This window comes from Canis lupus, chromosome X (assembly GCF_003254725.2).
Source record: "Canis lupus dingo isolate Sandy chromosome X, ASM325472v2, whole genome shotgun sequence".
Lineage (NCBI taxonomy): Eukaryota > Metazoa > Chordata > Mammalia > Carnivora > Canidae > Canis > Canis lupus.
This window is the reverse complement of record NC_064281.1, coordinates 17,250,130-17,275,439: the sequence shown is the minus strand read 5'-3', so window position 1 is coordinate 17,275,439 and position 25,310 is coordinate 17,250,130. Positions and strand designations below refer to the sequence as shown.

Sequence of the window (25,310 nt, the reverse complement as noted above, 5' to 3'; positions counted from 1 at the left end):
GTTCAAGTATTTCACAACCGGGAGTGTTGCAGGTGATCAGTTTGGCTTTGTGCTTATTATCACTGACATTAAGCATGCTGTCCTTGTGTTCCTGATAATGGAAAGGAGGCGATAACACTTTAAAATAACCATCATCTGCAAATGATGAGGTCAGTACCAAATAGTGAGAGAACATCAGTCCCAAATGTGTATACCAGCTCTGATGAGCAAGAAGTGGACCCATGATACTTCCAACTTACTTCCAATGGCATTCCTGAGACATCCTGGTCTGAATTAAAGTTGAGACAGGAGGCTCCACTCTCCTCTGGTTTCTGATAGGGAAACAGTCATCTGGAAACCAGAATTTGATCTGGGAAAATCTCCATTCTATTTGTCTGTTCTCTCAAGGGCAAGAAATAAAGGTAGGCCGACTTGCAGTGGGTCCCCAGGTAGTTGAGAGAACATTCATTAGGGGTCGTGCTACATTCGAGGCTCAAAATTAACAAGGGTCTGGCCATACCAGTGGCTCAACTAAGATGTAGGTTATTAGGAAGAGGATGCCATTTTCCTTTAGACTCGAATAGCAAGACTGAAGAAGTTCATTATGATTAGACAACTTCATGAAAATCCAGGCACTATATATATAGTTTACAGGCAGAAAGGGAACAAATAGCTAAGACCAGGGAGCAATGTCTTCATTTATAGTTGAGAAATTAAAAATTGCCAATGTGGTTTTTTGGGAGGAAAGAGCTGATTGCATTGTGCTAATTATGGATTTACTGGCTCTCAGCTCTAAATTCACCCTTCGATGCTTGCTCTGTGATATGGTCCGGACTCTTCCCGCAGGTCTGCTTTACAGAAAGCACACTGTTAAGATCTTATCAGTAGAGGGCGCTAAAGAAACATTACAGGGGGAAGGAGGCTTCTCTTTCAGGTTCCCTAGTGTTGCATTTTGTTTTGTCTTGTTCCTACAGCATGGTCCATCAGTGATGGATGTGTGTGAGAACATCCTGTGGTGCCCAGACCCTGCAGTCCCTCAGTAACCTTGAAGCCTCGGCCTGGGCTCAGGGATCACCATCATGGGGTCCTCTCAGCCTCATACCCACAGTACCACCCCACCCTCTGTGAGCCCTCCCACCAGCATCACTTGCTTATATCCTGGAGGATTGTTTCCTACTTGCCTGGTAACAGTGGACCAGCTCTGACTTAGGCAACCCAGTGAAGATGCAACCCTCTGGTTCCAATGAGTTCTGACCTTCAGCCTGAAATCCTTGGTTGGTGGGAGGGTGTCTGCCTATTAGTTGTTCTTCCTTGAATATACTCCTCCTTCACCCCATCCTAGGGAACACTTTACATTTTCTTTACATCTGTATAGGTACCCTTCTATCATAGTTTAATTATCTATCTATCTATCTATCTATCTATCTACCTACCTAAGAATATTTTATTTATTTATTTGAGAGAGAGATCAGAGGGAGGGGGACAGTCTCTGGGCTGAGTGGGGAGCCTGACAGGAAGTTCAATCCCACGACCCTGAGACTATGACCTGAACTAAAATCAATAGTTGGATGCTCAACCAACTGAGCCACCCAGGCACCCCTGTTTAATAATTATTTAGATTAAACTTGTTGTTTAAGTTACAGTTTGATTTCTGTCCAGACTGATTCTATTACCTTGATGAAGAAATTTACAGTGACTGCAACTATAGTTAAAAAAAATCCAGTGTCCAAAAAAAAATCCATACTGTCTTTGATCATATACAGAATGGTCTCATGGCAGTGTGGCAGGATACAAAATCAATGACCAGAAGTCAGTGGCATTTCTATACACTAACAATGAGACTGAAGAAAGAGAAATTAAGGAGTCAATCCCATTTACAATTGCACCCAAAAGCATAAGATACCTAGGAATAAACCTAACCAAAGAGGTAAAGGATCTATACCCTAAAAACTATAGAATACTTCTGAAAGAAATTGAGGAAGACACAAAGAGATGGAAAAATATTCCATGCTCATGGATTGGAAGAATTAATAGCGTGAAAATGTCAATGTTACCCAGGGCAATTTACATGTTTAATGCAATCCCTATCAAAATACCATGGGCTTTCTTCAGAGAGTTAGAACAAATTATTTTAAGATTTGTGTGGAATCAGAAAAGACCCCGAATAGCCAGGGGAATTTTAAAAAAGAAAACCATAGCTGGGGGCATCACAATGCCAGATTTCAGGTTGTACTACAAAGCTGTGGTCATCAAGACAGTGTGGTACTGGCCCAAAAACAGACACAGAGATCAATGGAACAGAATAGAGAATCCAGAAGTGGACCCTCAACTTTATGGTCAACTAATATTCGATAAAGGAGGAAAGACTATCCATTGGAATAAAGACAGTCTCTTCAATAAATGGTGCTGGGAAAATTGGACAGCCACATGCAGAAGAATGAAACTAGACCACTCTCTTTCACCATACACAAAGACAAACTCAAAATGGATGAAAGATCTAAATGTGAGACAAGATTCCATCAAAATCCTAGAGAAGAACACAGGCAACACTCTTTTTGAACTCGGCCACAGTAACTTCTTGCAAGATACATCCACGAAGGCAAAAGAAACAAAAGCAAAAATGAACTATTGGGACTTCATCAAGATAAGAAACTAAAAGACAACCTACAGAATGGGAGAAGATATTGGCAAATGACCTATCAGATAAAGGACTAGTTTCCAAGATCTATAAAGAACTTATTAAACTCAACACCAAAGAAACAAACAATCCAATCATGAAATGGGCAAAAGACATGAACAGAAATCTCACAGAGGAAGAAATAGACATGACCAACACGCACATGAGAAAATGCTCCGCATCACTTGCCATCAGGGAAATACAAATCAAAACCACAATGAGATACCACCTCACACCAGTGAGAATGGGGAATATTAACAAGGCAGGAAACAACACATGTTGGAGAGGATGCGGAGAAAAGGAAACCCTCTTACACTGTTGGTGGGAATATGAACTGATGCAGCCCTTCTGGAAAACTGTGTGGAGGTTCCTCAAAGAGTTAAAAATAGACCTGCCCTAGGACTCAGCAATTGCACTGCTGGGGATTTACCCCAAAGATACAGATGCAATGAAACCCCGGGACACCTGCACCCCGATGTTTATAGCAGCAATGGCCACGATAGCCAAACTGTGGAAGGAGCCTCGGTGTCCAACGAAAGATGAATGGATAAAGAAGATGTGGTTTATGTATACAATGGAATATTACTCAGGCATTAGAAATGACAAATACCCACCATTTGCTTCGACGTGGATGGAACTGGAGGGTATTATGCTGAGTGAAATAAGTCAATCGGAGAAGGACAAACATTATATGGTCTCATTCATTTGGGGAATATAAATAATAGTGAAAGGGAATAGAAGGGAAGGGAGAAGAAATGGGTAGGAAATATCAGAAAGGGAGACAGAACATGAAGACTCCTAACTCTGGGAAACGAACTAGGGGCGGTGGAAGGGGAGGAAGGTGGGGGGTGGGGGTGAATGGGTGACAGGCACTGAGGGGGGCACTTGACGGGATGAGCACTGGGTGTTATTCTGTATGTTGGCAAATTGAACACCAATAAAAAATAAATTTATTATTAAAAAAAGAATGGTCTCAAAGGAAGATGGCCCTTCAATTTATCACTTCATGTGACCATACTGTTTTTTACTGATTTTGTGAGTTATCACCAAAGAATTATGGCATTTAGACCTTAGAAAAACACAGATACTCCAATCCTCCAACTTAATCAGAAAGGCTAATTTAGTTTGTTCACAGCTAGCAAGTGCCAGAATGAGGTCAGGACACCAAATCTCTTTAACTCTCAAATTGGTACTCTTTCTACTACATTACTCTGCCTCACTTGACTCCCCAACAAAAACAAATATTCTTTGAGAACAAGGACTGCACAGTCAGAGTTAGTATGTGTAAGCATTTTATAATGCATAATGTGATCAGCAAATGTAATGTTAGTAAGAATATCCATATAAACGTACTGATGTACATAATGTCTATCCAAATCATAATAAAACACATTAAAAAGAGATTATCTTGGGATGCCTGGGTGGCTCAGTGGTTTAGCGCCTGCCTTTGGCCCAGGGTCTGATCCTGGAGTCCCTGGATCGAGTCCCACATCGGGCTCCCAGTGTGGAGCCTGCTTCTCCCCTCTGCCTATGTCTCTGCCTCTCTCTCTCTGTGTGTCTCTCATGAATAAAAAATAAAATATTAAAAAAATAAAAAGAGATTATCTTAATTCATTATGTATGGCCACATTCACTTTAGTATATACACACACTTTCTTTTTGTCCTAGAAAAGACAAACATTTTTTTACCTCCATTATATTCTGATTTCTTAGTTCCTCCATAAGACATTGATTGTGGAGAAGTTAAGTTACAGTTAAAATAATTTATAAGGCAATTAACCATCAAAATGTCAAAACCTGAAGATAGTCTAATACAACACTCAAGAAATCAATGCCTATTTCAGTAATAGTGTTAGCATGCTTCTTCAGGCTGAGCACAAAGACAGTGAAGGAGGCCAATACAGAAGGGTCACATTAACTGTGAAAACAAAGAAGCCTCTTATTAATGCTTTTCACCTATAAAATTCAGTATTAGAATTCCTGTTTTAATGAGACAGCCCATAATCTGCATGTCTGAATGCTACAGTTGCAACTAAAATATCAACCATACATTTAAAAGAAAAATCTCCACTTGCAACAGCTCCAAACCACAGCTTTAAGAGAGAGTCTGGCTATAATTGCCAAAGTTTCCTTTTCAAAGCATTAGGGACCTTCTGAAGACCAATGTAAAATTATTTTTATGATGTCATTAGAGTGCCACTATTTTAAAGAAATCTTTAAAGATAAAATAGCAATATCATTTTTATTTTATTATGGGATGCTGCTGTCCTACTACTTATATCCTCAAGCTTTAGGGTAATCAGAAGAAAGCTATGCTTACATAAATAATAGAATGTAGATGGTGGGGCAGTCTCAAATAAGCTCTTTATTTTCTCCTCGAGGCTCTTCCCTTAGACCTGTTGGTTCTGTGTAGTTTTAGCCATTTCTAGTCTAGATACCAGAGAAGGCACAATACTCTCAGCTCAGATGGAGGTTAGGAGTAAAGAACACATACATTTAAAGATAGGGAAAAAATTACATGAATATTTATGAAATAAAACAAGTAGTCAACATGCCAAAATAAGCCTAATTCATGATCAAACCTAAATTAGTAAAGAAAAAGAATAGCTTGGAGGAAAAAGAGAAAAGAGAGAAAAGAGCATTTATGAGAATGTCCTTCCTATAAACTGTAAAGTACTATATAACAAAAAGATAATCTTAATACTAACATAATAAAATAGGCATTCGTTGTATTTATTCTTTTAGTTATTTTTATGAAAGCAATGAGGATAAAATGCCAGTACAAAGCAAGTGCCATATATAAGACCACACTGTTGGTCAGTGTAAAAGCTGTATATTTGAGCTCAGTACAATCAGATTTAAACAATGTGACTTTCGTGATCACGTCTGACCTGAGATTTCCAGGAGTTCACCAAAGCTGACAAGTGTTCCAGGCCCACCAACGAGAGCAGCAGGGCTGTGATAAGCACAGTTTAAGTCTGCCAAAGCACAAGGTCTCAAATGGCTTGTCAGGAGTGCTCCTCTCTCCGGATTCAAAGACTTAGTGAAAGATGGGAAAAAAAGTAGGATATGGAACCCAAGAAAACTCCAGATTTCCTGTACCTGATTTACTGTTTATAAAACCAGCATCTGTGCAGAGCAAAAACAGATGGGCTCCAACATATCAGGGAAGGTGTCATCAGGGCCAAAGCCTAACTGAGAGGGAAATATCAGATCAAGAGAGAGGAAATACCTTCCTGCTTATCATAAGCCAATAATCACTCAGATGTATAGTGGACTCATCATCTGCATTTCTTTTTTGCCCTTTATGACTGCACTTTGCTGTCAGTTCCATTATACTTAATGACAAATTCCAAGGAAACCCAAGTTATCCAGTTTCCTTTTGTTCATTCTCACATTTCAGATTCCCAGACATCTCTGTCTACCACAACAATCAACCAACCAACCCTCTTTTCCATCCAGCTTTTTGGTCTTCTGAGTCTCCTACTTTTGAATTTTAAGCATAAAAAACTCCCATCTTAAAGAACTGTGAGCAACAGGAAATCTAATGTGTGTACCATAAAATTATCCACTGAAAGCCATCAAGATTATGAATCTAATAGAATACATACTTCTGTAATTTTATTTTAAAAGCAATGCAAGGGCACCCTGGTGGCTCAGTTGGTTAAGTGTCTGGATTTGACTTTGGTCATGATCTCAGGGTCCTGAGATAGAGCTGCATTAGACTTCCTGTTCAGCAGGGGGTCTGCTTCTCCCTCTCTCCCTCTCCCTCCCCTGTTTGTGCTCTCTCTCATTCTCTGTCAAATAAATAAAATCCTTAATTTAAAAAAAATCAATGTAGGGCACTGGAGTGGCTCAGTGGTTGAGTGTCTGCCTTTGGCTCAGGACATGATCCCGGGGTCCTAGGATTGAGTCCTGCATCATGCTCCCTGCAGGGAGCCTGCCTCTCCTGCCTATGTCTCTGACTCTCTCTGTGTCTCTCATGAATAAATAAATAAAATCTTTAAAAAATAAACAAAAATTTTTAAAAAGCAATGCAAACTAATTGAAGAAAATTGGGAAGATATTTAAAATTTTTTAAAAAAATCAGCTATTATTAAGTAAACACAATAAATATTAACAGAATATTTTCTTTTAAAATTTTCAACAATGATGACTTGTGTTTATCATGCTTTTAATCTGGTTTTTACTTAGCATTATTATTTAGAATCTTTTTTGAACACTGGAACATAAATATTTTAGGTATATTCATAAATATAATTTATTCATAAATTATACATTCAAATATAATTTCAAATAGTAACTATGAAAAATATTTTATCTCATAATTGTACCATAATTTACTGACACATTACCCTATTCTATCATATTTTTCACTATTATACATTATGCTACTCTAAATTCTTGCTACAGAAAATCTTATTGTGTTGTATAATTTTTTAGACCAGATTCTCATGATAGTTTAGGAATATAGACTCGGAGCCAGACTGCCCAAGTTAAATCCTGTCTTAAATCCTTTCCAACTGTGTCACTTCAAGAAAGTCAACTAACCTTCCTGTGCTTTGTTTCCTCATCTGTAAAATGGAGAGGATAGTAATAAAATCTATCTCATAAGGTTGTTATGAGTACAAATGATTAGTTTATATACAGCACTTTTTGAAATTGTGCCTGAGGCATACTGTAAATGCTACATAATACCAGTATTAATGTTTCTGAGCCTTAAAACCTAAAACTTAAAAAGGTTTAAAGAATGTACATGCAAAAAAAAAAAAAGAATGTATATGCATAGCAGTAAGGTATGTCCATTATAATTTCATTCGATTCTCATCAGGATTTGAACATTTTTAATGTATGTTTTTGTATGTGTATGTATTTGTGTTTATGAATTAATATGTGAAAATTTGTACTTCATTACTATGTCAGAGGGATTCCTTGTTTTCTGGGGAAAATAGCCACTGGGAAGTAATGGTAGTCTTTGTGATTTAAGTTGGGGATGCAGAACTTACCTCTTTAAGAAATATATAAATCCAGTGATATTTGTATTACCTTTCTGATTTATCTAATGATACTTATCTATTTCATTTATTTAATTTTTTAATTTAAATTCAATTTGCTAACATATAACACCGAGTGCTCATCCTATCAAGTGCCCTCCTTAGTGCCTGTCACCCAGTTACCCTATCCCCCACCACCTCCCCTTATTTGATTTACTTAATAACCTTCATTTATTTTTTTATTTTTTATTTTAAAAAATCTTTTAAAAGATTTTATTTTATTTATTCATGAGAGACACAGAGAGAGCAGCAGAGACATAAGCAGAGGGAGAAGCAGGCTCCATGCAGGGAGCCCGACACAGGACTGGATCCCGGGACTCCAGGATCACGCCCTGGGCTGAAGGTGGTGCTAAACCGCTGAGCCACCCAGGAGTCCCAATAACCTTCATTTAAAAACAGCATGCATACATTTTTTTATTCCTCACTATCTATTATAGACTCAATGTCTGTGCCTCCTTCTAAATTCTTATGTTGAAACCTAATCCCCGAAGTTATTTTTTTTGGGAGTGGAGTCATCGAGAGGTGACTAGGTCATAAGAGCAGAGCCCTTTTAATTGGATTTGATTAGTGGCCTTATAAAAGAGATTCCAGAGGTTTCCCTCAAGTCTCTTACCTGTAAAGACCCTCTATGAACCAGGGAACAGGCCCTCACTAGACACAGACTCTGTAGCCACCGAATCTTGGACTGCCAGCTTCCAGAAGTATGTGAAATGTTTGTTGGTTAGGCCCCCTAATCTAGGGTATTTTTGTTATAACAGCATGAATGGCATCTGGTTTTGTTTTTCACTCTAGCTCTTTGCTACCACAAGTTTCCTATTCTAGAATTGGAAACTTTTGCTTAATTTATTTGTTAAACTTACTCAAATACATTTTTCAAAAAGGTACTTTAGTGATCTTGTTGATCTAAAAATATCTTTTTGTTGCTTTCACACATGAATGATAATTTTGATATAAATATTTTGGGGCACTACTTTTCTTAAAAGATTTAGGTCTTTTGTTTCATTGTTTTCTGGCACTTATGGTTTCACAGTATACATCTCAATACAATATAATTTTTGTTTCTTTGAAGTCAAAACCTTTCATGTGTCTCTTCCCACTGGTTAAATGAATGTAGTTGCTTCTTGCCATAAAACTGTAAAATGTTACCAGAAAATACCTTGAAACTGTTATCTTTCCAATTCACTCTTTGACTTGGTTGAGAAATTCAATTTTCCCAATTTTTACTCCTAAATTTTCTATTATATCCTTCATTGTTTACTATTGTTTTCTTCCTTAGAAATTAATAATTAGTTGAAGGTGGATTAATCAAAACCTATTCTCTATAGCCATTATCTTCTCTCATTTTTTGACTTTTTATTAGTTTACTAAAAATCTGAGTGTCAATAAAGTTTATTTCTCATCGTTTCAATTTTCTGCAATAACCATGCTTTTACTGCTTTCAGCATGGTTCAATTTCTATTTCCGTGTTCTTAGTTTTAAAGATTGTTTTTTTAGTTCATTTTGTGCTCATTTTGTAGTGGCTTTGCCTTCTTTAGAGTATGGTATTCTATTTTAATGCAAACAATATTCTTTCGATTTTATTGAGATCATTAAATAGATGTTCTAAATAGACTTACTACATGAGGAAGAATTTTCTTCTGATATACGAGAGGATACTTCTTTTTCCATTCTTTTTCTTTACTCATCCTTAAATAAAGATCTATTTCAAGAAAAGACACACCTCACAACTTTTCTGAGCTATCTCAGTTTGTCCAGCTGTTGAAGAGTACTCTGATGCTTATAATTGCCTATGGAACTCCTAGGAAATAGCAGGTTTTCATGATTAAGTTCTTTTTTCTCTTCATAATTAGCCTCCACTACCCTCTAGACAAAATAAAGGTATAGGAATTGAGTCTGGGCTATGACAGTTGATGTTCTAGTGCATATCTCAAGCTACACATTTGTATGAGTACTCTGACTCAACTACCATAGAAACAAGGAGAACATTCAAAATCAATCACAATTTGATTCTAAACAAGTTATATCAAAATTCAGGCTTTTTATTTTCTGGTGTACATAAAAAAAGGGAAATAAAAACACAAATACTGGAAAGAAGGTCATGTGATTATAAACAATTGTACTTAGAAGATATTAATATTCTCATTTTACATAATAAGAGCAAAGTCTCCTACAAATATCAAATCATTATGTTATATGCCTGAAACTAATATAATGTTATGTGTCAATTACAGGAATAAATATTTTTAATTGTTAAAATTTACTTCAAAAGAATCTTAAAGAAAGTTAAAGCACTTGACTAAGGTCATGTAGATAACAAAGTTAGAATTAGGGTTCAGATGGTTTAGACTTAACATGATTTCCTCCACACAACAGGAAATCTGGACAGAGACTTTTTTTGAATATTTTGTTTTAAAGAAAGAATTCTAGTATCATATACCAAGTGATATACTATACTATTTTATTAGTTTTTAAAAAGAATCTTACTTTGAGAAAAGTAACACGCACGTATATAACCTTCTACTGAAGGCTAGCCCATTAAAAAGCCAGGAATGGAGAAGTGGAAATAGACAAATATCACATGATTTCACTTGTATGTGGAATTTAAGAAACTGAACTAACAGGCAAAGGAGGGGAAAAAAGAGAGGCAAACCAAAAAAACAGACTCTTAATTACACAGAACAATCTGATGGTTCCTGGAGGGGAGGTGGGTTGGGGGATGGATAAAATAGGTGATGGAGATGAAGGAGTGCACTTGTGATGAGCACTGGATATTGTATGGAAGTGTGGAATAACTATATTGTACATCTGAAAGTAATATTACACTGTATGTTATCTAACTGGAATTTAAATAAAAACTTCAAAAATGTTAATAAAAAATAAAATAACTCTAAAAAAAAGAAAATACAAGTGCTTTCTAAGCTACACTGATTGGTTAATGCCATCCACAGTCTCAAACATCATCAGACAGCATCTTTAATTCTCACTAGCTGAAATGTGAAATTGCCAAAGTAATATATTGCATTCATTTCTAAACTTCTTCAATGGTATTTATGTTGTCACTCATTTCTAACAGAGGTCTTCACCTCTGAGGACATAACTTGAACACCAAGTTATGGATTTACGAAAAGCAGCAAACTGTTCATTAACAAGAAAGGAATAACTTTCTCTAAAGTATAATGTACTGACATTCCATTTCTCGTAATAAAATATCTTCAAAGTTATTAACTGATTAAACAAATATTGCCAAATTAAAATTTGGACGGTTGTTTGGTGAGTACAGAATTTGATCAAAGGCAGATTAATTATTTTATTAAGTATTTCATCCAAATGATGATAGGTTGTTTATCCCACGATACAACCAAATACTTTTCTCTCTTTTTGTCACAAATGATCAGTAAAAAATTCTGATTTAAAGTTCCCTTTTTTCTAGGTTCATTATATTCCAACCTTGCTACATATTACAATCTTAAAATTTGTATCACATTGTATCATATTTTCCTATTAGCATACAAAAGAATGGTTGTAACTAATATAACTGTTTTTTATTTTTATATTCTTTTGTACTTTTTCTATAAGATAAACAGAGCTCATTTTTATAGACTACAGCTTTTTACTTAATTACTAGTTAAAGAAATATTTTTAATGAAGATGAAAATAAATCCAAGCATACTTACCACGTGAAGAATTTTATTCTCTGTTTCATACACAGTACAATCCTTTAAAAAAAGAAACATATACATTAGTTTTTAAAAAACCACACATTCTTTTTAAAATACTTTCTTAGGAAATGAACTACAATTTGAAAAAGTCTTGACAATTCAAGTAAAAACAGCAATAAGAATAGGAAAAAAATCTGGAATGTTATATGCCAAAATATTCATAGTAGTTAGCTCTGATGGTTAGTTACAGAGATAGTCTAACTTTTGCTTAACTATATTTTTAAATTTTACACACATATAATAAAGAATAATATACATTAAACATATATAAAATCAAATATTAGAAAAAATTATTGTAACCATTTTCTAATATACATTAAACATATATAAAATCAAATATTAGAAAAAATTATTGTAGCCATTTTCTATCTAAATTTTTATGTGATAAATATTTTTAAAAATATTTCCAACATTTCAAATACTAATTTATTATATACCAGAACATTAGAAAAAACACTAATATTTATTTCAATAGTCATATCTTAATCTCAAAAATGCTTTTATATTTTCAACCATTCCAGGCTATTAAATCTTTTATATTATGTATTTAAAATTGGTATACACTACTAATCTGAAGTTCATAGTTTTTACCTAAAATTGGATCCTTGAAATAATAAAAAATTGTTTTTAAAAATCCATTGTCTTTTTTCCTGCAATTGCTAGACTTACAATGAGCCAAAACACAGCAAAGAGATTTTGGCTTAGAAACTTTGTTTCTAAAAAAAAAAAAAAAGAAACTTTGTTTCTATGGCTCATTTTTTCTTAAGAAGTTTATAAAGTAGCAACCCAAAAGGGTGTTGTGAGGATTAAATCAGAAAATGGATAAATGGCTTAGCTTAGCACAATATTTGGCATACAGTAAGTAATAAATACATTTGAGCCATGAATTATCATTGTTCTATGTCTTTATTTTAAAAATTTAAACTAATTACCTTTACTTCAAAATATATAGTTAACTAATTACTATTTGACAATCTAATTTTGAAAGAATAACCATGTTTCAAAATACAACATATTTTAAGGAATGATATAGTCCATTTCATTTTTCCCCTGAATTTAATTAAAAAAAAGGAATCTTATTGAACATAGTTGTTTCTAAAAAAGATTTTATTTATTTATTCATGAGAGACACAGAATGAGAGGCAGAGACATAGGCAGAGGGAGAGGCAGGCTCCATGCAGGGAGCCCGATGTGGGACTCGATCCCGGAACTCTGGGATCACGCCCTGGTCCAAAGGAAGATGCTCAACCACTGAGCCACCAGGCGTCCCTAAATATAGTTTTTGATAATGCCATTTGATAATGCAATACCTTGTCAGAAGTATTATATATTTTTATCAGGGGCAAAAGTTTTATTTTTTTTGTATATTTTTTCATTGGAGTTTGATTTGCCAACATACAGTATAACACCCAGTGCTCATTCCATCCAGTGCCCCCCTCAGTAAGAGACTCTTAACTCTGGGAAACAAACAAGGGGCAAAAGTTTTACATTTAAATTTAGGTCTGATTTATTTCACAAACTAATAGAAATACTTAAGGATTGGGTCTTGCCATACTGTAGGACTTCTGTGCCAAAGAAGAAGTTTGTTATAAATATAGCCATAGCTATGTCTCTATAAATTAAGTATGAATTATGTGTACAGAGGAAACAAGGTATAGATAAAGCATTTATACTAGGAAAATGCATTGTACTTACATCTGAATTTGGAAGAGTCCAATTTTACAGAATTATTTCCAAACACAATTACATTGGTGAGAGATGATTTGGGAAAAGCTGGAAAGTTGCCCAGTTTCCCAAAGCTGCCTGTACAACTTATTTCAGCATTTATAATGGATGCAAGTTTGATTATTTACCTACCTTCCCAGAATCAGAGAATATGATTAAATTTGCAAAATTCAAAGGGATTCCCCTCAAGGAAGAAGGTAAATATGATCTAAATGTATATCCTGCTAGTGATACAATAATCACACAGAGAATAACTATTTCAAGTTCTTTAAAATATAACATTTTACCTGCACATCCCTAGTGTGAAATAACAAAAAGCACTATTAAACAAAATCTTATACTATTGTCAGTGATCATTTTGTTTGTTGGTAGTAGTGTTGGTAGTCTGTTACTGTTTTGCTGAAACTATTGCATTTCATAGGATGAAGCAATCAAACAGTTAGTGATACTATTATCACATGTGATCATTCTATCATTTTTGGTGTCCTAAGTAATTTTAGCATGAGACAAAGTAGAAACATATAAAAGAAGGTAAGTAGAACCTAGGGTCTCTTGATGTATTATGTATACACATCTGTATATATTTCTTACTTTCATCCACTAAAAAGACATAAACGTTCAACTGAGTAATGAATAAATTCTTCACAGTTAGTGATTTTCAAATACCATTTCCTGGACCTTCAAGGAAAAAGATGGATTCCAAATCTGGGGTAGGAAATGTACAAGATGAGCCTGGATTGTACTGTGACACAGATAGAAAGAGACTATTAAACTCTACAAAAATCATGCCAGCGAGACTCAGAAGTCAACATGAAGAAATTCTTACTGGCCAAAGACAGAGCAATTTGGGAATCTAAAAAAATAATAGCTGCAATTGATGGAAACAGTAAAGTACATATTATTTATTACATGTACTAACACAGGTGATGCTAAATTTTATATGTACCAAATACATCCAAATAGATTGAGTAACAGTTGTGTAATACTTAAACAAATTAGATAACATTTAACAGATGTACTTTTCCTCTTCTTCCAGCAAATATTAATCAACTATGTTCAGGGTACAAAGATGAATGAAATATGGGTCCTGACTTAGAAAAGCAAAGTTTAAAGAGTCAGGCATTCACAGAAAGAAGTTAAAATATGTAGAATCCCAAAGTCTTCATGAAGTTTAAGTTTCAATAACTTTACAAGTATGAATGCCACAAAAATATAGAAATCAACATGTGAAAGGCCAATTATTTAAAATTTTAAATTACTGATATATTTCTCATTAAAATGCAAAGTGACCACTGTGTTGTGCTACATACATTGCTCAAGTTAGATTTCAAACTTTGTAAACACATTTACCAGCTGCTGTTCCTCAGTGCCTAAAAGGATTACATCTATAATCTGAGCTTTAAGATTATTCAAAGAATAAAGTACTGATGCATTCTTGACAATTGTGGCATGACCCCAACAAGACGAAGTCTAGAAGAGATACATCGGGTGACTGAGATGGACAAGGTTTTCCATCAGTCTAAAAAACTGTCATAAATATTAAAATTAAAAACTTACTATTTGAAATAAACAAAACCAAATAACTATAAAAGAAATTGGAATAATTAAATTTTCAAAGGATGTCTGCGCTATGTTTATAGCATATTCCCACATGTGAACTTATTAAAGCTTAAATCCACACTAACATATTTGGGACACTCACAATTACTATAATAAAGGCAGGATCATAGGGCTGGAGGAGCAGGGGAGGAAACAACTAACTGCCTGAAAAAAATCAGGAAAGGTGGCTTTTCATTGGGTCTTCGAAAAAGTAAGTTTTTAGGTAAAGAATTGCAAATGACATATCAGATAAAGGGCTAGTTTCCAAGATCTATAAAGAACTTATTAAACTCAACACCAAAGAAACAAACAATCCAATCATGAAATGGGCAAAAGACATGAAGAGAAATCTCACAGAGGAAGACATAGACATGGCCAACATGCATATGAGAAAATGCTCTGCATCACTTGCCATCAGGGAAATACAAATGAAAACTACAATGAGATACCACCTCACACCAGTGAGAATGGGGAAAATTAACAAGGCAGGAAACAACAAATGTTGGAGAGGATGCGGAGAAAAGGGAACCCTCTTACACTGTTGGTGGGAATGTGAACTGGTGCAGCCACTCTGGAAAACTGTGTGGAGGTTCCTCAAACAGTTAAAAATATACCTGCCCTACGACCCCGCAATTGCACTGTTGGGGATTTACCCCAAAGATACAAATGCAATGAAACGCCGGGACACCTGCACCCCGATGTTTCTAGCAGCAATGGCCACGATAGCCAAACTGTGGAAGGAGCCTCGGTGTCCAACGAAAGATGAATGGATAAAGAAGATGTGGTTTATGTATACAATGGAATATTACTCAGCTATTAGAAATGACAAATACCCACCATTTGCTTCAACGTGGATGGAACTGGAGGGTATTATGCTGAGTGAAGTAAGTCAGTCAGAGAAGGACAAACATTATATGTTCTCATTCATTTGGGGAATATAAATAATAGTGAAAGGGAAAATAAGGGAAGGGAGAAGAAATGTGTGGGAAATATCAGAAAGGGAGACAGAACATAAAGACTGCTAACTCTGGGAAACGAACTAGGGGTGGTGGAAGGGGAGGAGGGCGGGGGGTGGGAGTGAATGGGTGACGGGCACTGGGTGTTATTCTGTATGTTAGTAAATTGAACACCAATAAAAAAATAAATTAAAAAATAAAAAAAAATAAATAATTTTAATACATAAAAAAAAAAAGAAAATAAAGGTGACATTACTGCAAAAGCAATAAAACGACACTCAGAAACTGTTAAGCTACTGCAGTAATTTTCAGATTTTAGTTCTGTATATTTGTAAGAATCACATGGAAAGTGGATTAAAATATAGATTCCCAGGTTCAACCCAAATACACAGATGGAGTAAACCTGCAGTGGGGGCTCCAGTATGATTTTGATAAATATGGTATTTTGAAAAACAATCTATTTTATAGGTAGCCTGTGACAGAAAAGTGTCAAGCCAAATCAAATAAAAAACGATCAAATATATAGAACCTGTAAGACAGTAAACTGATATAAAAACAGTACCTGCTGGCTCACTTGAAACAATTCTCAAAAACTCAGAACTACCTGCTTTTGTTTCACATTCCCCCAATTTATTGATTGGCTTTTCTTTTTTTCCCTCTTATTAAACTTACTTCTTTCTTTAACTGCTCACTACTTTGAATAACTGCTTCTACTTGTTTACATCTCTATCTTCTTTCAGCCTGATCAACCTGTTCATTATTGAAAGCCCAAGGCTTTCAAAAGGGTGGGACATGCCATAATAAAAACCAAACAGAACAGAACAATACAAAAAAGTATATATTAACCTGCTACTTTATGTTAAAGAGAAGGACAGAAACTAAATGACTGTGTTCTATTTAGTTAAGCTATCGTGTTAAGGAGTTCATTTTATCATGCTAAATATTTAAATAGCCCTGGTATGGTACCTTAAGGGGATTCATTTTATTAATAAGTTATTTTATTTCCATCAAGACGTGAATAAAAAATATTCGCTTCTCAAGTGTGAGCTTTATTAACACTTAGGGCCAAATATTTTCCCAAAAGATCATACCTCAAGTTTTAAAAAAGAAAATAGCACTGAATATGGAGAAATCCACATTTTTAAGAACCAATTCATGCTAAGGAAAGGTACACCTCTGACGTTCTACTTATTTTTAGGTTAGGATTAAATTTAGATTTTTAAAATTGGATTTAGAGCAATGCCACTATATACTCCCAGGAATTCTTCAGTAGCTCATGCTGTCTTTTACTGTGCATGCAAAATGACACTTGCAATTTCTTCTTTATCCTTTTCCATATAATGCTTCTACAAATCATGTGATATATATTTAAATGCATCAAATTCCTAACAAGACAATATTCATAAAGATAATGAGTGTGTCTTCATTTTTTATCATTTTTTTTGAAGACTGTAAGTACGCACAGAAACCATCTCCCACAGATGAGCTATGTGCCCACACAGGATCATAATCAGTTATTGTTTTTGTGAAACAGTGATGCAACTGCCTTATTGAGCAGAACACGTAGAAACACTTCTATCCTGTGTTACCTACTGTTGATGCTCTTTTTTCATGATACTTTTTCAACACATTGTAAGTGTCCTGGGGTCATGATGTTCAGTATAAGTAATATTTCTCATCAACTGTGTATTATAGTCATAGGAATAGTTCATAGGTTATTATTATTGAATACATAAAGCAAGAGAGTGAAGAGAAATAGTGTATATCTGTAATGCTGTATGCAATTACATTTCATGGAACTTTATAACTGTAAATGCCATAAATTTTCATGTATATTTTTGGTATATTATAGTATATTTGTACAAATAATATAAAAATATTGTTTTCGTGTTTTTTTTTGAGAGAGAACATGTGTGCATCTATGGGGGAAGGGCAGAGGAAGAGGGAAAGAATTTCAAGCAGACTCTATGCCCAGCTCAGATCCCAAGGCCAGGCTCTAGCTCATGACCCTGACATCATGACCTGAGCCTAAATTAAGAGGCAGATGCTTAACTGACTGAGCTATTCAAGCGCCCCTAAAAATATTTTTCTGCTTACACGTAATATTTAAATGATTTATCTAGTGGTGCCACCCCCCTTGCTTGTGCTCTCTCTCTCTCCCTGTTAAATAAATAAATATTTTTAAATAAATGATACATCTATGCAAACCTTTAATGACAGTACCTTCACACGAAACACTTCATATACTCTATTGAAGCTACCAAAATGTCTTCAATGCTTAAGTGATTCATCTGCGTTAATGTTAGTTTTATTCATTCACTCATTCATTTACTGGAGTCACAATTACATTCACCAAAAAAGGTTTTTGGGGCATCTTGTAAATGGAACTCACTGTCAGGCATTATTAAGTAATCAAAGATAAATTAAACTTGGCCCTTGGCCACCATTATTCCATTATTTAGTGGAGAATATATTCAAATAATAATATAAGGTACATGACAAATGTTAACAGAAGATCCCACAAAAAAGAAGATAAATCCTAACTCTGAAATGAACTTCTGGAGGAAGTATTTTACTGACCTTAAATAGCTTTTGAATTTGGAAACTGGGGGTTCACAGGGAAAGACCATTTCAGTTTGTGTGAACACAATGAGCAAAGGCATAATGAGAAGTAAGCACATCAGCCTAGAGCATAAGACATATGGAATGAATGCAACAGGAAAAAAGGTCTAGAAAATAACATGAGGTCATATTGTGGACAGCTACCAATGCTAGTCTGGAAAAATATTTTTGTTGTTAATTAAAGATTTTATTTATTTATTCATGAGAGACACAGAGAGAGGCAGAGACACAGGCAGAGAGAGAAGCAGGCTCCCTGCAAGGAGCCTGATGCGGAACTCGATCCCGGACCCTGGAATCATGCCCTGAGCTGAAGATAGACACTCAACTACTGAGCGATCCAGGTGTCCCTGGAGAAATTTTGTTTTGAAAGGAATAAAATTTTTATTTTTCTGTAATAATCTGTTTGAAGTCCCATTCTACCAGGATACTGCTTAACTTGGTCAACTGATAATTTCTGGTGACTATATTTCAGGAGGGGTTGAAGTCAGGATAGCTTACATAGTGCCATGGCTGGAGGAGGAGTGGAGTTCAAACTCTGGTCCGGCTAACAACTCTAACAGCCATCTCTTCTTGTTCCCTTTCTCATGGTTCTTTTTCCTTTCCCTCAGTTACAAGAGTCACTTTCCAATCATGTCTCACATAAGGAATCTCTGTAAAGCTGTGTGTCTTCCTAGATACACCAAGAAAACATTCATCTCTAGGGAGGATGGAGGAATATGTACTTTACTCTAATACAGGAAGTGCTCAGAGATGTCTGTGGATGGGAAGTATGTGATTAATACACGTTTTATGAAAACAATGAGGAAGAAGTTGTGGATTTGGAAGGGAAAAAACTGGAAGAAGCAAGATCAGTTGGAATGTTCTTTGAATGGAAAATGTACTATGTAATCAAAGCTTGAACTGAGGTTATTATGATGATGGAAAGTGAGTTGAGGAGAGGTGGCTGATACACATAAAGCCAGGAATGAGAATTGGGTGACTGATTCATGAGACACAGAGAATAATGGGGAGAGGAAAGTTAAACACTGGGGTACCTGGGTGGCTCAGTGTTTGAGCATCTGCCTTTGGCTCAGGTCATGATCCCGGGTTTCTGGGATTGAGTCCTGCAGCAGGCTCCCCACAGGGAGCCTACTTCTCCCTCTGCCTATGTCTCTGCTTTTCTGTGTCTCCCATAAATAAATAAATAAAATCTTAAAAAAAGGGAATGTTAAACATTACTCCAGGGGTTCAAATCTGAGCAAATGGGTGAATGGCCAAGTAGAGATGTTAGGAGAGGTTTTGGGGAGAATAAAATACTTGTATTTTAGGCATGTGAAATTAGAAGTGGCTGAAAGGAAATTTGATACAAAGCTGTCCAGCAAATAACTGAATAAACTGAAATGGATCTAAATTAGAGCCAGATCTGGGAGTATTTACATTGAAGATATAGTTACAAAAGAAAACAACAACAAATTCATTATAAACATTTAACATTATAAACATATAAAAGAACATTTATAGTCAGAAGATAGTGGAGGACAGAAGTTCAGACAATGCTTACATTTAGGAGCAGGAAGGAAGGGTTAGTTGTATGGCCAGGAGTAAAGGGGGAAAATGCTGTGTTACAGAGATAAGAGAATTATTATAATTATGTTCTATGTCTGTGATGCTTGAAATTCAGTAGCTTTTAGACATGTGTGGCTCCTGAGCAATTAAAATGTGCAAAGGAGGAACTTGATTTGTAATTTTATTTAGTTTTAATTAATTTAAATTTATATTTCAGTCGCCATGTGCAGCTAGTGGTCACCATGCTAGCCGGACTGTCGGGTCTAGAGAAATATACTATGGCCCTTCCAACAGTTATAAAATGGGAAGCCATTTAACAAGATTTTCAAACAAATAACAATAAAAGCAACATCTGAAAAGACATAAAGGAGTTTAGTTCCAAGTTATTGACCAGACGCTTTGCTTTTTTTCCTTCCACAACAGCAGATTCCAGTCTATTGTGACATTTACAGTAGCAGCATAGTACAATGAAAGCAATTCTCTCTGTAGGATGATATACAGAAAAGAGCTATTAAAAGAGATTCAAAGTCGTCATCACCTAGCTTTGAGGGCACAGAGAAAGCAGTGCCAGAGGTAAAAGATTTGCAATGGATGGAAGATAAAAGTTCAAACTAAATTTGGACTTATCAAAGAGCAAAAGCTGACTGAGTGTCCTGAGTGAAAAGAATGTCCATAGTGAATAGACAGTCATTGGTCTTCTTGAATGTGTTATCAAAATGCTACTGTTTAGCTGTAATTTCAGATATATAAATGTCCTTGGGAAACAAGGCAGGCAGAGGTATAACCAACCACCCACAAGTACCTCCTTTGCAACCCTTTCAACATTTTGACTGCCTTACTGACCACAAACTTGCCTTCTTGCTGTCATTTTGGGAATGAGAAGAGGAAAGTTCATGAAGGATGGTATCTCTGAAATTTTAAAGACATTATTTATTTATCTATTTTAGAGAGAGAGAGCATGAGAGGTGCAGGGAAAAGCAGAGGGAGAGGGAGAAAGAATCTGAAGCAGACTCCTCTGCTGAGGGCAGGTCCTAAAGCAGGGCTTGATCTCACAACTGGGAGATGATAACCTGAGTTGAGACCAAGAGTCGGATGCTTAACTGACTGAGCTACCCAGGCACCCCTCTTGAAATTTTTAAATGACCCATTAAAAAAAGATTTTATTTATTTCTTTGACAGAGGAAGAGAGAGAGAGATAGAGCACAAGCAAGGGGAGCTGCAAGCAGAGGGAGAGGGAGAAGCAGGCTCCTCATTGAGCAGGGAGCCTGACGTGGGGCTCAATCCCAGGACCCCCAGGAACATGACTTGAGCTGAAGGCAGATGCTTACCTGACTGAGCCACCTAGGTTCCACTAAAATGACCCATTTTAAAAGAATTGGCTAAGATTTTCATTAGGTTAAATAAGGTATTGAGTTGTAACATACGAAGAGCAATAAACAAGAGATGGGAGAACTGACTGGGCATGACCTTATGGCCATCTATAGTTTTTCTATCAGTGAACATAGACATATTCTTTTGCACCTTGCACCATATTGCTTTTCAAAATTCTGCTCCAATTCTCTTCCCCCAAGAGGCTATCTAAAATGAAGCCCCATCTGGCTTTTTAAAAATATTAATTAATTAATTTATTTATTTGAGAGATTAAGAGAGAGCACAAGTGGAGTGAGGGCAGCGGGAGAAGGAGAAGGAAAGCAGACACCCCACTGAGAGCAGAGCCAGGGATGGGGCTTGATCACAAAGACTCTGAGATCACAAACTGAGCTGAAATCCTAAATCAGATGCCTAACTGACCTGGCCAACCAGACACCCCCTCAACCTGGCTTTAATCACTCTAGTCTTCACTTCACAATGAAAGACCACTGTTCCAAATGTTGAATGGGTGTGAAAACTAATCTTTTAGCACATAGAGACTTGGCAATGTACATAGAAGTAAAGGTGATTGTTTTTTTCAGCATTCAAATAGCTCTGTAACAAATCCAAAAACCACTGAGGCTTATTAAGATTGAAGTGTCAAAAAGAATAAAAAAGTATAAATGTCAAATCAAGGTATTAATAACTAGAAAACTCATTAGGGTAAGACTGTGATCCCTGTAACTTTAATAACTTCGTTTGGACAACCTGAAGAAGCAGTGAGCTAATCTCCACCATGAGCTAAGTTTGTTTACCCTGCAGGTCTTGAGTCAAAACCTAAATATTTTTGAAAGGCCTATGTACTACATACTAACTGCACATATTTTGTTTCCATCAGAAATCTGTTAGTCTTATTCTCTCCCATTAGATGGTCAGTATTTTCAAAGAAGGAACTGTACTGTCTCTTTTGATTTCTCAAAGTGCTCTGTATATTCTATAAATATAGTCTAAATTTATCAGTTATGGATATTTGAGTCCATTGATTCTTTATTTTCATGTTCCATAATAAACATTCACATTGGCTTGAGATTAGGTACAAAAATGAAACTTAAAGCCTTTTAAAATTTTTATTTATTTATTTTTTTAAAGATTTTATTTATTTATTCATGAGAGAGGGAGTAAGAGAGAGAGAGAGAGAGGCAGAGACACAGACAGAGGGAGAAGCAGGCTCCACGCAGGGAGCCCGACGTGGAACTCGATCCCGGGTCTCCAGGATCAAGCCCTGGGCTGAAGGCAGTGCTAAACCGCTGAGCTACCCGAGCTGCCCTAAAGCCTTTTTTTTTTTTAATTGCCAATTGCCAAACTTATACAGTACATTTAGTTTCTTTACACTCTGATTTTGTACCAAAATAGACTGAGTTTCAGTTTTAAATGTTAATCTGCATGATCTAAGCAGATATTTTCAACAAAATAATTGGGCTTTCCCTGCATGCATGAAGATTCATATTATTTAAAAGATATCAAGAATTTTATGTTCATACTATAAAGCTAGTATTTCTTTTTAATAAAGAGCCTCTCTAGCTTCCAGATGTTCAAGTTATTTACTGTAATGACCATCAAATATATCATAAAGGAAAGAAAATCTATAGGGTCTAAGTGATGAGAGACAATTTTTCCCTTGTGACAAATTCAACTAAGGAGTTCAAGCAAAGATAAATACCATGACCCATCATAAATGAAAATATAAATTAAACATTACTTCATCAGTTCAAGATCATTCACTAGGTTGCCAGAAAATAAATGGAAATTATGGTATATCTGAAACAAATTCTAAGTATCAATTTTAAAAATTCCTTAGTCCATATATCTTTGTCCCTTTTATCTAATTAGATGGCATATTCTTGGACAAAATGGAAGCATTTCTTTTCACTATGTGCTACATCTGAAAAGGTAACATTGATACTCAGGCGCTCAATAAAAATTTTTAGATCACTGATGACAATAATATACTTAAATTCTAATAAATACCAAATTATCCAAGTAATAGTAAAGCCTACATCTAGGCTTAATTTTGTACACCCTCAAAATTCTTTATCATAAATAATCACTATCCATTTAGGGCTTCCTAGTAGTAATACTGAGTCATTATAAGACTGAATATTATGCTTTGAAGAACTTCAAAAGGTCTTCCCTCTTTCACCAAACCTACCACCAATATTGCAGTAGGTTATACTTAAAATACTAAGAGACACACCAATGCACATAAACACATCATTGAGGAGAGAGAAAAAATTCTCAAACTCAACTTTTACTAACACAGTTTTTGGATATTTAAGTTTTTCTACATAATTTAATTTTATGGTACTTTCCTCATTTTCAAATAAACAAGATTACCATCCTTCGAATTCTAGCATAATGTTATACTAGAATTCTTTATAGATTCATTCTTGTGTCAAATTTGTATTATGATTTCTACATATGCATTCCATTTTTTAAAGAAAAAGGTAAACTTCTTGTAGCCACTGAAGTCAGCGACGGCTATATGACTTACTTTGTCCAGTGAAATATGAGCAGAAGTGCTGTGTCTCACTTGCATGCAGAAACATTAAGAACTGGTGCATTGTCACATCATGTTTTTTCCTTTCTGCTGTGATGACCAATAGTGTTCAATAAGAGGCTAGTCTGGGACTTGAGGTGAGGAGAATGTGGAATAGAGCTATATCAATCTAGGATGGACATGAAGCATCAGCACTAGACATGAGTGATAGTAAAAGCACAAATATTTTCAGGTTGTTTACTATTGCAGCATAATCTAGTTTAACTTGACTAATACAATCTTCCACCAAATACAAGGAGAAAAACTAGAATATACATGAAAATGAAGACCTAACCAATGCAGTTTTATGCAATAACTATCCCATGATTTTTTAAAAAGATTTTTTATTTATTCATTCATGAGAGACACAGAGAGAAGGCAGAGACATAGGCAGAGGGAGAAGCAGGCTCCATGCAGAGGGCCTGAGGCAGGACTCAATACTGGAACCCTGGGATCACACCCTGAGCTGAAGGCAGATGCTCAACCACTGAGCCACCCAGGCATCCCTATCCCATGATTTTTTAATGTAAGCTCTAGGTTCAATGTGTGGCTTGAACTCACAACTCTGAGATTGAGAGTCACTTGCTCTACAGATTGAGCCAGCCAGGTGTCCCCATTTCATGAATTTTACATGCTGTACTTCATTTCAGGAAATATGCTACTTTTCAGAGATGCTATGTCACTCTTCACATACTGCAATTTGCAGGCAGCCTCAGATTACATTCTCTTAACTTTGTGCAAATCTAGTCTTTCACTATTTTGTTTTTATATATAATTTTTGCCTCATTTTATTCGTCTAATTCATTCTCACTTGTCCTAATTACTTAATTCTGACCAGTTCTTCAACCTGCCACTATAAATTATAATTTCAGTCCATTATCTCACTTGTTTTAGGGCCTAATTTCACCTGAATTATCTGATACTGGGGGTCATTCTGATCCAACCCAAAGGGCCTGGGTTATTAAAAGCTACTTTGTTAGCAGAGACAAATGCCTTAGAATATTGGTGCCTACAACTAGTAGCTCTCTCTATTTTTTCAGTATGCTTTAATATTTCACGAGTGTGAAAATGTATGTTTGTAATGATTTGATGATAATCCATGTAATGGATAAGGATTCATAACATGCTAAAATGTTATTATTATTTCTTTTTATTTTAATAACCCTGGTTAGTTTAACATTAGTTTCTAACACTGATTTTCCATTTATTACAAATGCACAATGATGGTTTTCATTAATATCTTATGCTTGATAAAGAACATGTTTAATCCTTTTGGATATGCATTTATGACACTGATTGACTATGAACAATTGATAACTAGAGTTTTAAAATCAAAACTTAACTAGCCTCTTTTATAAGTGTGTGGCCTCTGGGCTATTATTACCTATAAATACTTGGACCTACTGATCTACAGTTCTCAGTCATTCAACCTATGGTGGAGTCTGGGAAATCTGCATCTTAACAAGCTTCCCCAGGTAAATCATACTC

General features: G+C 35.4%; 1 protein-coding gene across 5 annotated transcripts in view; it reads right to left on the bottom strand.

The window, feature by feature from the left end:
- Positions 1-25,310, bottom strand: part of CNKSR2 (connector enhancer of kinase suppressor of Ras 2) — a 277,577-nt gene that overhangs the window by 150,484 nt on the left and 101,783 nt on the right. For all 5 annotated transcript variants that reach the window (XM_025438375.3, XM_025438372.3, XM_025438399.3 and 2 more), the window contains exon 5: positions 11,385-11,426. In XM_025438375.3, coding sequence (XP_025294160.1) covers positions 11,385-11,426 — 42 coding nt within the window. The remainder of the gene's footprint in view (positions 1-11,384; positions 11,427-25,310) is intronic.